Source organism: Dipteris shenzhenensis, chromosome 23 (genome assembly GCF_047967505.1).
Source record: "Dipteris shenzhenensis isolate YYH24624 ecotype China chromosome 23, Dip_SZ_1.0, whole genome shotgun sequence".
Classification (NCBI taxonomy): Eukaryota; Viridiplantae; Streptophyta; class Polypodiopsida; order Gleicheniales; family Dipteridaceae; genus Dipteris; species Dipteris shenzhenensis.
The window spans coordinates 40059018-40076562 of record NC_141618.1 but is presented as its reverse complement, the minus strand read 5'-3'; the positions used below and the strand labels follow the sequence as shown (position 1 = coordinate 40076562).

The following is a 17545-nucleotide window of genomic DNA, read 5'->3' as shown; positions in this document are numbered from 1 at the left end:
AAAAGCGAGACTGTTTTTTGCTGGCCCTTCTTGACTATTTATATACCCAGGATTTCTCTCTCTTTCTCACTTCAGCACTTCAGCGCATGAAGGCGAATTTCTCACCCTCTTTCCGTCTGAGATCAGCCTATCAGATTCCGCCATCTTTCTTGCTGTCCTCTACTCGCCTTCTTCCTTGATTCCACGGAGCACCAGATTCCCTTTTGTTAGTGTGAAGAGCACGCGTTTGGACACAACTCTCCCGTGCGAGATATTTTCCAGCCATGGAAGGACATGAAAGTAATGAAACACCTACGTTGGACTACTGTTTTATTGAGATGGAGGGCGAGGCTACATCTGAGATTATTCCTCGTAGATCTCATGACCTGCTGACAGCTCTTCACTACTATAAAACCCCTCAGTACCAGAAATATATTGAAGAAGGCTCATGCTGTTCTAGCTGTAGACAGCTTGCCTTGCGGATACATGACCTCACAGTATCCCCTCCCTCACTCGGAGCTGACCACTCATATATGGCCTTCCGTATCTGTGTTACTACGCCAGTCACAAGGAGAGCTATGCCACACCTGCTCGTACCCAGATTCACTTTGACCATGCCTTGACCTAGTATGTGTGAGTCACTTAGCTAGAGAGCTTCCGCCGACGCTACTCGAAGATGATATAGACCTCGCACATGCCTCGGATACCTTGCTTAGTATTACATGATGTTGCCACCAAAGCCTCCCGTACGACTTGACCCACATGGGCTCGAGATGGGAAGATGCCTCAAAACCCTTGGTTTGATGACAAGTGCAGAGAGCTACAATCCTACCTCACATAGGAGCGAGCACTAGGTCAGTTGACGTCATCTGAGGCACAACAAATTTTTCGATGGTTGACATGCCGTGCAAGACGGGGCTTCCTCACACACAGGATGGATGAGGTCACAGATCATTTCGAGGAGGAGACCCAATCACTAGATGGGGGCTTCTTTTGGAGGGGAAGCCACTGATTCCCATCACTGATTCGAGAGTGTGGCTTATGCACGCTCTTTATATGATGTTTTGATGCATGTATCACTTGGACATGTCCTCTATGCCCAGGCCCACTACCTGCCACTTGTTCACTACACATGTATGGGCTGTGCTTCGCCGGCTACAAAACCAAAAAGCACAAGATCATGAGAGCCTACGGATTGAGCATTTCGCACATGGGTAGGAGGTCTTAGCATAGATGCTCAACCATGATGTATGCCACGACTTCCCCCAACTTGGAGCACTACCACTATTGTATTGATACACAAAGCAAGTGATCCCATGGATACTGGGAACTACTGCACTCTCATGATTGGCCACACACTGGCCAAGATTTATGGATCGGTACTAGAGAGGAAAATCAGCAGTCACAGAGGCACGGGGGCAACGGGCACTAGGGCAGGAAGATTCAAAAGGCAACACTCTACCCTAGATCACATCTTTACTTTGATGGATATTATTGAGGAGGCGAGGTACAGACACCAGAAAGTCTACACATGATTCGTAGAGACTTTGGGAAGGCCTTCAACTACAGGAGATGCAAATTCCAGAGACATTTATCTGTGGTGTGGTGAGCCTATATGAGTTAGTTAGAGGTAGAGTTCGTGCCCCAGGTGGTCTGTCGAATTGGGTCGAGAGCAAGGTTGCCCCCTCACCGACTCTCTTCGGATTCTACATTCATGAGATCACATCCTTCATAAACCGCCTAGGGGGCTAGAGATCATTATTAGCCGGCTAGTAGATATAGATATTGCTATACGCTGATGACATGTATATCATCTTTAGCAGTGGCGATGTAGAGACATCTGGAGACCCTAGAGGTGTTTTGCAGATGCAGAGAGAGACTTGGGAAGACCAAGGTTATGGTCTTCAATACCTCGCGCGCAGTGCTTTGCCGACTCAGCTTCACTTATCTTGGCAAGCGAGTGAAGATAGTGCAGTCTTACAGATGTTTGAGAGCAGTCTTCACAGGACCCATGCAGCTCAGACACGACTTGAACGGGAGCGGAGTGCTTTGGCTTAGCTAGAGTGACAGTGCTTCCAAGCACACTTCCAAGATCCACCCTGGCTTTTTGATTCACTAGTGCGACCGACTGCCATGTATGCAGCACCCTTCTGGTAAAGCGATCTACCCAAGACAGAGTGGAAGAGATTTGAACGGCTACAGGTGATTACGGGATCCAGGATGATTCGGTGTAAGCCCTGAGTCCCACATGAGATAGTACAGGTAGAGTTCGCCATGACATCTCTCCAGGTTGATGCCATCTTTCAGATAGCGATATTCATCCACCAAATTTTGCTTCCCTCACTGGAGACTTCCGAGGCTGGCTCTGGAGTCATCCAGATGACTAGCGGTGGCGGGACCAACACATGGTATGTCGATCCCACGAGATGAGATCAACTATATCATACGGTTAGATCTCCTCTAGCTCCATACATCCTGGACTTGGGTGGGGACCAGGAGCTTCCCACCAAGATCTGATTCCACTGCGACCACTTTCTAAGAGTATTGGAGGAGGGATTCATCATGAGACCCCAATATCTCGTGGACAGAGGAGTCTCACATGCACTAAGGATTGCCATTGGATAGATGCGGGTTTCATCCCATCAGTTGAGGATTGAGGCAAGGAGAGCCGCAGATATACCCAGAGAGCAACGGATCTGCATGCCATGTACGCAAGGGGCGGCCGAGACAGAGGAACATTTTCTTTGTGATTGCCTAGCCTACTATGAGATCCGGGGGCGCTACCACTGTCTCTATCTGGAGGAAGTGTCTTTGGTCCACTATCACGACTGATGCATTTTAATGACTAGGTCTACATTTGGCTCTATCTGATGGAGATGTGTCGGCACAGGGAGACACTACTGCGCCAGATCAGAGAGCAGTAGAAGGCGGCTAGACCACAGGACATAGAAGCTGATCGCGCATAGAGACGCATCACATACTTTTATACATTTGAGTCAGTTCCAGGACACAGCGGAGTAGAGGAGGAGGAGGAGCTAGCTGATATGGGGCAGCCTAGAACAGCAGAGGGAGCCAACATGCTGCCGCCAAGAGAAGGGCACAGAGACCATGTGCGAGATAGTGTTGGGTGTAGGAAGCAATGGAAGCTAAAAAATGGAAGCAAGGAGAAGAAAAACGAGATGCTATAATAGATTGCTGCAAAACTGAAGTGTAGAGACTCAAGGGAGAGCCAACATAACAAAACCCTAGGGCTAACTGTCCTAATTGGACTAAGTGTCCTAACTGACGTAGATGGTACAGAAACTAACTGTACCAATAGTCCTAACTGACTATAACTAGGCCTACAAGGCACATACCAAGGTGTAAGTGGCATCTATGGATAGCCCATGAGATGGCCTACAAACCCCCCTCCATGGTATGGGCTGAAGTATCCTGGACATGGCTCATGAAACCTAAATATCTAGTGTCATGGTTGCACATGTTCGTCCCGTAGGGATATAGCAACCTATGACTGTACAGAGTACAACAGATCAAGTTACAAAAGATACTAAGTTTAAAGCTTGCTGAAAAGCCTCAAAATTAGGTTGAGGTAGAGCCTTTTTAAAAAGATGTGCCAAGTTGTCTTCAGTGGGAACATAAGACAACTCAATATCACCTGCTGATAATCGCTCTCTGACATAGTGATAGTGAACCTCAATGTGCTTTGTGCGAGCATGGAAAACTGGATTCCGTACAAGAGCCAAAGCACTCTGACTATCAGTGAAGATGACAGTAGGAGCAGTCTGACATGCACAAAGATCTGCAAGTAGCTTCCGAAGCCAAACACACACTCCACTGTAGCTGTAAAAGCTGCTCTGTACTCAGCTTCACAGCTAGAAGTAGCAACTGTACTCTACTTCTTGCTGAACCAAGAAACATATGAAGTACCAAGCATTAAACAGTTGCCACTGTGTGACACATTAGTGTCAGAACAACTAGCTCAATCACTATCAGTGAATCCATGCATGACACATGAAGTATCAGCCCCATAAAGAAGTCCTAAATGCTGAGTGCCTTTGAGATATCGGAAAACACGCTTCACGGCATGCCAATGGTGCATAGATGGACTGTGCATATATCTGCTCAACTGTGAGACAGCATATTGTAGATCAGGTCCCATATGGCATAGGTAAATCAAACAACCAACTGCCTGCTGATAGAGAGTGACATCACATGTACTGCTGCCATCCTCAGAAGAGAAGTGAAAACCAGTCTCTAATGGTGTGGATACTGGCTTGCAATCCTCAAACTGAAAACGCTGCAAAAGTTGTCCAATGTACTTGGATTGTGACATCAAAATGCCCCCTTGACTGCTAGCAAATTGGATGCCCAGATACTAGTGCAGAAGACCAAGATCAGACATAGCAAATGTCTGCTGTAAATCAATTTTAAAATCTGCATTTTGCTGGGCATGTGTTAGAGGCTTCGGTGGTAGACGGGGCTGCGGCAAGCATGAAATCCATGGTCAGCTATGGTCTCTTAGTTGTGGTTTTGCATCGGACAAGTGCCACTATCACACCCGTTGGGTGTGCCCCTCGTTTGGGTCATAATGCATGGTCAGCTATGGTCTCTTAGTTGTGGTTCTGCATCGGACAAGTGCCACTATCACACCCGTTGGGTGTGCCCCTGGTCTGGGTGAAAAGGGAGGGAAGACCCCAAGCTGTTTTGTGCATCGACGCATTGACGGGTTTGTCATATCTCTTGCTTCAAGCCTCGACTACGTTGTCTCCTTGGGGCCTACTAGTGCCATAGTATATAGGCCATCTGAAAGCAAAGTGCTCGTCTACGCAATCTCTGTAGTTTACAGAATGTGCATTTGTGGCCCCCTCTAGGTATGCCCTCAGCCTATCCAGTCTCAATGCGTAGTCGGTGTGATGAAACACATAACTGCCCTATTGAAATCCTCAAAGAGTGGAGGAGGTGCATCGATGTCTAGACTGGCAAATCGATGAAGCCCTCCTTTGATATTCGAAGTTGTGATCTTTGTAGAAGCTGAGCTTTACAAGAAGCTCGCTAGGGGCTTCCACATCTTATATGTGTGAAGCTGCATGAGATCCTCCTGAATAACTAGGTTAGCGTTTTAATAAAGTGAGCGGAACAAAGGGGGCCTCAAGGCTATACTGAAAGGGAGGCAATCTTCCCATAGAGAGTTCCAGGCTCTTAAACCATCTGCATGTACAGGCATACCATTACCTTTGATCACCCTCAGCTAGAGGAACCGTAATTACTGACTCGATGAAGATACATAATCACTTGGAATGCTGTGTCAGGCTGAAGTGGGGGGCCCCAAACTCAGCCAAATAATTTTGTGTGGAATCGGCGGCTTATTGCGGATCATCTGTGACCATAAGAGAACTTGGGGCCTCCCCACTCGAGCCCAGTCAACCTCTAATAGATAAAGCCCTGAGCAAGGACTGCCATACGTGCCCGCTGGGCAAACCAAGGAGTCAAAGAAAAGAGACTTGGTCTGAGTATCCTGAAAATGAGAGTGAAAGTACTGCTGCTCAAGCCGAGCAAGTGTGGTGTACCCCTTGCTGTTTCGGGCCTGCATAGTCTAGCTATTTGGTGGGGAACAAGGGCAGAGATGGTGTGATAATGTAATGTCATGATATAAAGTATTTGTAGAATGTCAAGAAGGTAGAAAACAAGGCAACTGATGATTTCTGTGAATGCTCCTAAAGAAGCCAACTTTCGCCTGCTATGCAATTTCCAGCATTGTATGGTCATCATCTCCATTTATGTTACTATGCCTTTGAAGCTGTTTTGTTTGGTATATTGATGTTAACGATGTGAGTTTTGTACTGTGTGCAGCTTGGAATCACTGGAATAAATTGTTTCCACTGTCAGATATGTGTAGGAAAGACTTCAATAACTAAGCAAAATAGTTGCACTTTAAGGTTGAACGACACACTTGACTGCAATCATATTTCTAATGTATTTCCCATGCATACATGTTGCTTATGCAGAAAGGAATGCATTCAAAGCTAATTAGATGTCTGTTCTTGTTTTATGATCCTTTGTTTACGAGCGTCTCTATTGTTAACAGGGTGTTTGTCAAGGAGTTGGCTATTGGCGGCGCCGTGGTATTGATTTTGGAAGAGTTGGCCTTCCCAAGAGTCCTATAAAAAAAACGCAGCACAACCAACAGCCAAAAAGTTTGCATGGCAGAATATTAGAGCTGTTGCAATCCTCTGTAGAGTTGCGAACAGTTCGGCTGCATGAGAAGGTGAAGACTGAAGTAAATGTACCTCAACAAGACCAGAGTTCTCAGCAAAACTTAGCGGCATTTGACAGTGATAAATCTAGAGAAGAACAAGATAGTTTGTCAGCTGGAACTCAATAGCCTTCTGATCAGATTGATTGTACCTTTCCAAGTTCCAAATGCAGCTACACCGACAGGTGAGAGGAATCTTTCCCCTTTCTTATTAAGAGCAAATATTGTTTGTTTAAGGCTATGTGTAGTTGCAAGGCTATCTGCAATATATGACTATAGGTTGCTTCTGCTTCCTTTTCACATCCGTCTCCTCCCTGCAGCGCCACTGAAACAGCTCCTATTCCCCTTTTCCTTTGTTTGGTTTGGTCTGGTTTGTGCTGTTTATTGTGGTGGTGGGTAGGGAGGCAACGCCTATGATAGCATTAAAGCACTTGCCACTGTAACACAAATTCAGGTGTGTCGTAAATTTGTTTCACTGTCAGATCAAGGACACTTTGAGCCTCTCTTTTTTACCATCGGAATGAATAAAGCATTACAAGTCTTCATTAGGCCTTAATAATTGGATAAACATATTTTTACGTCTGAGTCATACAATTAGCTCTTGGCGGTCATGTGTCATAAAAGGGTCAATTAGCGGGAGAGATACTGTTATGTGAAAATTTATTTTGTTACCACTAGGGGTGGTTAATGGGTTTTAGTGACACGAATGTGTCAAGTGTTTTGTAAATCCACCTTTGCTATGAAGTCTAGAGGGAGGTGGGGTGTTGAAAGGGCTTTCAGATGTGGTTTGTTTCATGTCAATCGTGTCACCATAACCCGAGATATGCAATTATATGAGTAGTGTAGGGTCATGTACCCATGGGGGGGGGTTAGAGAGGTTTGATTAAGGAGTGTGAGACTGTGTGAATAGTGTTGGGTGCGGGAAGCAATGGAAACAGAGAGGAATGGGAGGGAGCAAACAACAAGCTGAAGCAAACGTGAGTACTTGCAAATGGATAATGAGAAAGTACAAAGGGATGGCCTATATGGCCCCAAAGTTAACCATGTGGCTGACTAGTTAAGTCAACCTAAGGGTTGACTGAATCCTAAGACTGCCTACAAGGCCATACCAGGGCTAAGTGCTAACAACCCCCCTCCATGGTATGGCTGAACTATCCTGCACAAATTCCTTGTACTGCTTCCCTGCATCTTCCAAGCTGAATTGCGATTTGTTCCAGCATCCAAACCCTTGTCCCTTTGCGAGAGAGAGAGAGAGAGAGAGAGAGAGAGAGAGAGAGAGAGAGAGAGAGTTGCGATTTGATTTGCAGCGACCAGGAGGCCACCTCTTGCTGTGATTTGGATTCCCAGGGTTCCCAAGTGTTCGAGATCAGCTGCGTTTTGTTCCAGGAGGCCCAGATTTCGCTGCGATTTGATCTAGATGGTCACAGTTTGCTGCGATTTTCCCAACATCCCCCTGTATTGGCTGCGAATTGATTGCAGGGAGGTTTTGGTAGTCTTTTGAGCTGATTTCAAGTATTAGGGCCACTTTCCTTGTTGGCAACGATCCAAAGAATCCTCCGTTTGAGCTAGGACAATAGCGATTTGGAAGGATCAGCAAATTTTCAGTCTGCAGGAGAGTTTGCCAATGTTAAGATCTAGAGAAGGAGAACCCAAGCTAATCGCAATTCAGTTTGGGCTGCCATATACTATAATTTTGGCCCAAACTCTAGACTAGTGGTTGAATCATACAACCAAAGGCCAATGCCACCCTTACCTATTCCTCCAAGATGGATATTAGCAACCTATGACAGTATAGGGAGATCAAAATCACGTAACAAATGGTGCCAATTGTAAGGCATGTCGAAAAGCCTCAAACTTGGGCCGTGGTAGAGCCTTCGTGAAGAGATCTGTTAAGTTGTCCTCCATGGGAACATAGGACAACTGTATTTCGCCAGCTGACAGTCGCTCTCAAACATATTGATAATGAACTTCGATGTACTTTGTGCACACATGAAACACTAGGTTTCTCGCAATAGCCAAAGCACTCTGGCCGTCAGTGTAGATGGTAGTGGAAGCTGGTTGGCTAATGTCAAGATCTGCGAGTAGCTTATGGAGCCAGACACACTCTACTATAGGTGTGAAGGCTGCCCTGTATTCAGCTTCACAACGGGAAGTAGCAACTGTAGGCTGCTTCTTGCTGAACCATGAAATGCATGAGGATCCAAGCATGAAACAATTGTCATTGTGGGACACTCTCGTGTCATAACAACCCGCCCAATCATCATTGTCCGTGAAAGCATGCAAGACTAGTGAAGATTCATCACCATACAACAGTCCCAAATTTTGTGTGGCCTTCAAGTAATGGAAGACCCACTTCACTGCTTGCCAATGCTGTGTACTAGGCATGTGCATGTATCTGCTCAACTGAGATACGGCATACTGAAGATCAGGCCGAGTATGACATAAATAAATAAGGTGGCTCACAGCCTGCTGATAAAGGGTGGCATCAAAGGTTGCACTTCCATCCTCAGAGGAGAAACGAAAGCCAGGCTCCAATAGTGTAGAAACTGGCTTGCAATCTTCAAACTGGAAGTGGTCTAAGAGCTGTCAAATGTACTTGGACTGACTATCATTATACCCCCTTCAACATATGCAAACTGGATTCCCAAGTAATAGTGTGACCGCCAAATATCTATCATGGCCAAAGATTTTTGCAAAGCTGTCTTGAAATCTGCAATTTTCTCAAGTCTGGCCCAGTGATAAGCATGTCATCCACATATCAGAAATTCTGATTCACTCTTCCGGACATAAAGAGTAGCCTCTGTAGGGCTGTTCTGAAATCCAAGGCACAGTAAAAAAGAATGTATCTTGGCATACCATGCCTGTGGCGCCTGCTTCAAACCATAAAGAGCCTTTTTTAAGCCGGCATACCTTAGTTTCAGATCGTGGAGGTTCAAATCTTGGAGGCTGAGTGACATAGACCTCTTCCACTAAATCTTTGTGAAGGAAGGCGGTCTTTATGTCCAACTGATGGACCTCCCAAAGCCTGTGAGATGCAAGAGCAATGACACAGCGAATGGTCGTGATGCATGAAGTGGGAGCAAATGTCTCTTCAAAAGTCAATACCATGCTGTTGGGCATAACCTTTCGCAACAAGGCGAGCTTTGTAGCGATCAACACTACCATCATCTTTGTGCTTCAATGTGTAAACCCACTTTGTGCCGAGGGTACGCTTGCATGTATGCAAATCACACGAGTCCCATGTGCCATTTGCTTGAATGGAATCAAGTCCAGCTCTCATGGCCTGCATCCATTCATGACTTTCAAATGCATCTTTGTGACATAGAGGCTCCTCATTACAAGCAGTGGCGATCAAAGCTACGACCAGAAAATTGCATTGCATCTGTTTGTGCGCACCTCTAGTGCGGGCAGGCAAAGGTCTGCTTGCTGCTGTCCCTGAGGGTATCCAAAAGCCAACGAGGGACTGATTTTTGTCGTCTCAGGACAGCCCTCTCCTGCTCGATAGCATGGCCATCTCGAGGTGGAAAATCAAGTTGAGCAGGAGCAACGAGAGGAGGATTGGAGCTGCTAGAGGCATGTGGCATGGAGCTCCGCACTGTGTCTTATGTATCTATGAAAGGCGAAATAGAATCAAACACATCAGAGGCTTCCACTGAAGGCTATGTTTTATAGTCCAGCCAAGGTTAAGGGGCATGCTCATCAAAACCACGTCTCTACTGACAATCACCTTGCCTGTGCTAGGCTGAAACAACTTGTAACCTTTGCTTTGTGAGCTGTAGCCAATGAAGATGCATTTGACAGTCTTATCATCAAGCTTATGCCTCAACTGAGAGGGTACATGCACATACGCAAGAGACCCAAACACCCGCATGTAGAAATGACGGCCTTACAACCTGTCCATGCTTCATAGGGAGTCATGGTCTTCAATGCCTGAGTGGGTGTTCGGTTGAGCACATAGTTGGCACACATAAGCGCATCTAACCAGCATTTATTGGGCAAAGACTTTCCCTTAAGCATGCACTTGCCCATTTCCATTTCTTTTCTATTCTTGCGCTCAGCAGTCCATTTTGTTGCAGAGTGTAGGCCACTGTGCACTGACGAATGATACCCCGGGTTGCTAAAAAATCAAAAAATTCACGGGACAAGTACTCACCCCCCTTGTCAGTGCGGAAGGTCAAGAGTTTCTCCTCACTCTCATTCTTTGCCAAGGCAATCCAATGCTTGAAGCAAGAGAAGACATCTGACTTTAGCTTCATGGGATATATCCAAGTGAACCTGGTAAAGTCATCTATAAAGTAACAAAGTAATAGTACCCTCCAAGTGATGCTGTCCGCATCGATCTGCACACATCACTATGTACGAGATGCAACTTCCTGGATGCACCAAGGGTCCTGTCCTTGGGAAATGGAACCCTATGCATTTTGCCCAATAAGCAGCCCTCGCATACATGTTTTTAGCTTCATGGGATATATCCAAGTGAACCTGGTAAAGTCATCTATAAAGTAACAAAGTAATAGTACTCTCCAAGTGATGCTGTCCGCATCGATCTGCACACATCACTATGTACGAGATGCAACTTCCTGGATGCACCAAGGGTCTTGTCCTTGGGAAATGGAACCCTATGCATTTTGCCCAATAAGCAGCCCTCGCATACATGTTTTTAAAATGCATGCATGGGTGGAAGATCCACGACCATGTCATGTGAATGCATCTTCACCAAACTGTTAAAGTTGAGGTGTCCCAATCTCTCATGCCATAGATGTGTATCAGAAATTACAGATTCAGCCACGGCATTAGCTTCTATAGCAGCTTGTTGTGCATATATGTCAAGATGATATAGTCCTCTATCAAGTGTTCCAATAAAAACAATATAGTTGTCATATTGATTATCATAAACGGCACAACGATAACCATAAAAAAGAACTTTGAAGCCATGTGTGGAGATGGCTGAGATAGAAATCAGATTCTTTTTTATTCCTAGAACATATAAAACTTCCACAAGTGGAATGGTATCACCTGACACTGTAGTGGCAAGCACTTGTAATGACACTCCACAATAAATGCCCACTCATCATGAGCAAGGTTGGCTGCCTTTGTATTTGTAACATTAGCAGCTGGAGTATTTGTGACAATAAGACCTTACTATCCTGCCTGTCCTTGCTGCTTCTTCTCGGAAGCAATACGCTTCCGGCACTCATAGATGTCATGACCTGGTTTCCTGCAATAATTGCAGAATTTCTTCGTCTTCCCATCAGCAAGACAGGAAGAGGTTGAGATACCAGATGTAGGTTTGGGCTTGCTGTATTTTCCCCCCGCTTTTCCTTTGCCCCTATGATCAGTAGCAAAGGCTTGATCTGCATGAGTAGAATCAGCCCTGCTTTGACGACTTTGCTCCTCCTACAGAAGTAGGGAAACAAGATGATCAAAAGAATAGTGGTTGGGGTTACCCATGGCCACAAGTCTAAGTGTTGTAGCAAAACCCTGATATGAGTCCATCGAGTGTGGTGGACACAACTTGTGAGTTTGGTACAATCTCATCAACATTGAGGAGTTGCTCTCTGAAGTCCTTGACCTGTGTCAAATAGGCATCCATGCTGCCCCCTTCATTCATCTTAACATTGTCAAGCTGCCTGCGCAAATAAGAAACTTTGGCCTCATTGTGTATCTGATAAAGACTGGCCAAAGTGTCCCATGCAACCTTGGCTGTTTTGCAAGACCGAATGTGAACTATAACAACTCTCCTGCAATTCATTGCAATCACTGTATGTGCCTTTACATCTCGTTGATGATCCCAACGAATCTATTCTTGTGTTGGAGGGTCGACAGCAAGCATGGAGGGAGTAGTGGTAGATGAGCCAGGAGTGGGAGAAGTGGCAATAGGTGCCTGTGATGAAGAGATCTCCGATCCAGATACAATTCCCCAGAAGTTTCTGGACAACAGGTGACGCACCAAGTATGACAACATGGGATAATTGGTGCCATCAAGCTTGTCCTCAGTGGCAAGCATCCCAAAAGATTCATGGTTTGTCATTGCATATGAAAATCCCCAAAAAATAAAAGTGCTCTGCAAGTGTCACAGCAATGCAAAGAGCTGGCTGCCGAAGTATCTAATTGTTGCTGGCTGCATTTCAAATGTTTGCAAGTGTCAATGCCAAGATGGTTGCTCAAACATTGAGCAAAATGCACAAGTTGTCTCCAAAAAATGACCTGCAAGAAAAATATATGTCCAATCAAAGGACCCTTCTACAAATAGTTGTCCTGCAAATGACCCGCCCAAATCGAAGGGCAAATGTCAGCAAATCTGTCCAATGCAAATCTGAGCTGAATTTGTCCCAAACGGTAATGCCATGAATGTCAAAGGACAAATAGCCCAAATCAAAGGGCAAATGCTAATAAAACTCAAATTTGGTTGTGTCAAGCAAAGAATGTTGTAAATATTAGCAAATTTGGCATAAGCCCCAAATTTGAAAAGGGTAATTATGCCAAAAAGAGGGCAAATTGGTAAAAGCCCCAAAATAAGCTATAATTTTGTGAATGTGACCAAATCTGCTGCAATTTCTTGCCAATGTCATCGAAAAACCACCATTTTCATGTGAAAGCAGCCAAATGTCACTGCTATTTCGGCAAATGTGACAAAATAACCTGCAAATCTGAAAATATCCTGCAATCTACCAGCAATAGATCCAAAATCCCCAATGTCAAAGTTGAAATGGAGTCAAAATAGGCAAATACTGCAAAAGCTCCAAAATGTGACAAAAAGGAGCAAATGTCACTGCAAAATTTGCGAATGTGACACAAAAGCCTCAATTTATAGAGCAAAATCACCCCAATATCACTACATTGTGTGCAAATGTGACATAAAAGAGGGTGAAAAGCTTCAAATCCAACTGTACCAGGTAGATATGAGTTAAGAGGGAGAAAATCCTAGCAAAATGGTGCTAGAGCAGGTTGGAGTAGTTGGAGGAAAGCCCGAATGATTGAAAAACGTCCAGATCTGAGCAAAAAACCTCAAAAAACAGCCCAAAAATGCTTGAATCAACTTTGACAGGTTGTATAGATTCGTGGCACTGCCATGCACGTGTCCGTACGGCTGTATGGACAGGGTTGTTTGTATGTGGGCAGCTCAGAAATTTCAAAAAACGTTGAAATCTGGCATCAAAAAGTTAACAAAAACAGCCACTGGACTGTTTTTCTGCTCAAAAAGCAGGTTTTTGGCGATGAAATGAGGCACTGGATTGACTTGGATCAAAATGGCAGGTAGGAGCAATGGGAGTGCATGAGGGAAGGCAGGTAGGAGCAAGAGAACCTGATCTGATACCACTGTTGGGTGCGGGAAGCAATGGAAATGGAGAGGAATGCAAGGGAGCAAACAAGAAGCTGAAGCAAACGTGAGTACTTGCAAATGGATAATGAAAAAGTACAAAGGGGTGGTCTATATGGCCCTGAAGTCAACCATATGGTTGACCAATGAAGTCAACCGAAGGGTTGACTGAGTCCTAAGACTAGCCTACAAGGCCATACTAGGGCTAAGTGCTAACAAATAGGCATACGGGAATTGTTTGGATGGTTGGAGTGGATGGCTTTCCCGATATGTAACTTTGTAAGTACGTGATCGAGGAGAGAGAAGGGTGTACAGTTCGAGGGATGAAATGAAAGTTTGTTGTTTTGCTCTGGATATGGTTCTCTCCCTCCTTCACCCTTGCTTGTTTCTTGAGCACAAAGCACGCACTCAGTTATCATTATCGCTAAGAGGTGTGATTACTCATGGGCATGGGGAAGGGCAATTTGGTCACTTTGCTTTGGGATTATGGCCTCATGATCCAAAATTCATTATTGCATCATTTGATTTATTTTTGAAGCTTACAGAGGTTGGAAAGATATGAGAATGGTAGAGGATGGCATACTGAGATCAAGCAATCCATTGCTCAATGCACTAAATTCAAGAAAGACATTAGCTCTCATTTTGGTGGAGACATCGGGTAAGCTTGTGGTCACAGAGGGAGATTGTACATGTACAGCTTGAGAAGCGTGGGAAGCTTTTCGTCAAACTGGGAGACAAGCAACGATGAGGATTTTCGTAATATTGTATGTTTGTGAATACGAGAAAGAAAATTAGTTGAGGGGATTGTAGTGACATGGAGAGAGAGTACTAGAGAATGCCTAGAAGATGCCTTGGATTAGATGCCTAGAAGATAGTCAAAGGATTTGCAGAGAGGAACAGTGCAAGGGTGAACCCCTTCTGTAAAGCATTTCCATTCAGAAGCATTAAATGAATACCGAAAGGGGCGCCAAGGCATTTGTGGAGGGAGGAGGGTGATCTGGAAGAGTCACCTCAGATTTTGCAGCTCTACTTGGGCGCATTTCAGCTTGAGCAACTGCAGTGCAGGCTCCTATAGGTTCAGCATAGTAGAGATCTAGAGCATTGCTTGGTGCTCGAGAGGAGGGTAGCACCTCCCCTTGATACAGACTGCTCACATATCTGGAGATCGCTTGGTGACACCGATTGTCTCACCCGAGATGCTACTTGCTGATAGTATTTTTGCCGTGAGGTCTCCTTGATGGGTGTTTGCGACACTCCAAACAGAGGATGCATTGATTTATGGATGGATTCTCGATCTCTTCTAGCCCATGTTTTCTTTATTGTTCCTGTAAGTTTCCAGCAGCAACCTGGCTAGTTTTTTGTTTTAAGAAGAGGGTCTGTCATGAGGATGTCAAAAGTGATGTAAAGTTTAACGTAACTCAACCGGGGTTAACCGTGGTTAAGTCTAGTAATGGCTTGGTAATGAGTGGCTGGTTAGAGGAAGTGGAGACTTCCTAGAAGTCCCTAGGGGCAATTTTTAAGTGTACCCACTAGGTCCTAGGCGCAAGGCATAGGCATCTTAGATGGGTTTTAATGTTGGGCCCAAGGACAACCAACGTTGTCCTTGGTATGGTGGTTAGGACTTTAATGAAGTGCCAAGTGGCATGCATGCAAATGCATGTGCTCCCCTCAACCTACCATCTCTCTCCCTCACCCTCCTGAAGCATTCTAGGGCTTGCAAAAGGAGCCTGGAGCAGATTTCAAAGTCAGCTGTAATTTTTTGCTTGCTCTTTTTGCTGTTGGTTGCACACGTTCATGCTTTGGCTGGCTTCTTCCTCCTTTTTTGTTGTTGCACACGGTTCGAGGTTGTAGGCACAAATCCTCAGGTGGTTGTACAAATTGCTGGTGCGACCCCCGGGGGGCATTGATAGCTGTACGGAATTCTTGGCACGTGTTTTGAGGCAGGCCCACACTTCGAGGGAGTCTTGGCATGCTTTTGGAGGTTGGCATGGATCTCGAGGCAGATCTGTGGACCATAACCTCTCCAGGTCCTTTCTTGCCTCCCTTCTGCCTTCTTTTTGTATTTTCTCTCTTCTCCCAAAGGCTAGAAGATACCTGCACCCTGCTAGGAGCCTAGCTAGGGGATATGCACGAGGAATGAGCTCGCCCCTCTGCCACATATAGCGAGTATTTGGTTGTTGTCTTCCATTTGATTGCTATTTTCTCATTTTGAAGTTATCTGTAGTGTATTTCTTGCTTTTGGAGTCCTTCCTGGTCCCCACAGGCTTAAGCAAGCACACAGAAGCAAAGGGTGTGCCTAGGGAAGGGCCAAAGGGTCAGTGTGATGCATTTGAAATCCTTGAGGCTGCTTGACCACAGTTTGCTACTAGTGGTTTGGATGCTTGGATGTCTTTCAGTTGGGTCAGGTCAGAAGTGGATACCTAAGATTGTCTTGCCAGTTGGATTCTAGTGGTGCACTTGTATTAGATGCCGAGAAGATAGTCAGAGGATTTACAGAGAGCAACAGTGCAGGGGTGAACCCCTGCTGTAAAGCATTTCCATTCAGAAGCATTAAATAAATACCCAAAGGGGCGCCACAGTGGGTGTACTATGTACTGTTTTCATAGAGCAGGGGCATTCTAGCCTCCCCATTGTTGTTGTTGAAGTTTATTTTCTAAGTATTGTTAAGTGTTTGAAGTGACTGAAGCTTGCATTGTGGCTATTTATGAGGTTTATGACTGAGTAGACGAGAATTACTGCCCTTTAGTTTCTTGAAGGCCGGTTACATATGCCTTTATGTGGGGACTGTTGGAGGAAGTTGACAAAGGCATTGATGTGATGCATTACTTGGTCTAAAATTCATTACAAGTTTACTGGTTTGACTGTGAGACCCATGCTTATGAGTCAGATTTGAACATTGTTTTGGATGACTTATACATGTTCCTTAATGCATGTGAGCTGATTGATAGGCACACAGTCAATGCTTGGTTGATACAAGTGAATACCTGAGAAAGCATTAGAAAGTCAAATGTTGACTACAAGATTCAGTTTAGCTACAGATTTGAAGAGCTGATGTGAGTGATTGCAAAGGTGTTTCTGATGCATGTGAGTTGATTAGTAAGTGCACAGAGGTACATATAGCTGATGCAGGCAGCCAAGTGATAGCAAGATGTGTATTACATGGTCGGTAGACCATCGCAAAGTTGTTGTGTTTGATTGTTTACAGGACTTTGTGAGGTGGTTTGACTTAGTTTTCGATGAGTATGCAGATGATGAATGGATGCATGTGTGGGATGGTGGAAAGACTACATAGTGGACATGTCTCAAAGATAATTTGAGGTTCAGTTGGTGTTTGCTGAGTGGTAGTTCGTGGTTTACCTTTGATGGATTGTGGATCCAGGGGGGAGGACCCTGAGGTGGTTTGACTTAGTTTTCGATGAGTATGCAGATGATGAATGGATGCATGTGTGGGATGGTGGAAAGACTACATAGTGGACATGTCTCAAAGATAATTTGAGGTTCAGTTGGTGTTTGCTGAGTGGTAGTTCGTGGTTTACCTTTGATGGATTGTGGATCCAGGGGGGAGGACCCTGAGGTGTAGCTACGGGTTTTTCGACACCCACTGTTGGGCGTTGATGACGTCATTGGGGATGTCATAGTAGCTAGTCCTTGCTATGCATGATGGAGTTTATGGTTTTCAACCTTGTGAGTGACTATCATGAGATTGAAACTGCACTATGTTGTGCTTTTAGAGGATGAGTTTGGGAATGTTCCTGGATTCATCTAGGTATATGCTTCTGCCGTATTAGCGGACATGCAAATTTCACCTTGTGAAGTTTTCGTCCAAGTTGCGGCCTGCTGGTATTGTGATAATTCTTTCTATCTTAAATGGTGCGTTGCCCTATCAGCTAGATTTAGATTTAGATGCTTGTTGGGGAGAGACTAAAATGAAAATGTTTAGACTTCACAAGCAGTTGTAGCTTGAATGAAGAGATTTTGGACTACCTTTTGAT

At 45.0% G+C, this 17545-nt stretch overlaps 1 protein-coding gene across 1 annotated transcript in view; it reads left to right on the top strand.

Moving 5' to 3' along the window:
- Positions 1 to 17545, top strand: part of LOC147887370 (Glycosyl hydrolase family 47 protein) — a 200236-nt gene that overhangs the window by 164460 nt on the left and 18231 nt on the right. Inside the window, exon 16 of the mRNA XM_087394172.1 lies at positions 6065 to 6417. Within this exon, the coding sequence (XP_087250298.1) occupies positions 6065 to 6361 (297 nt within the window). The 3' untranslated portion in view covers positions 6362 to 6417. The remainder of the gene's footprint in view (positions 1 to 6064; positions 6418 to 17545) is intronic.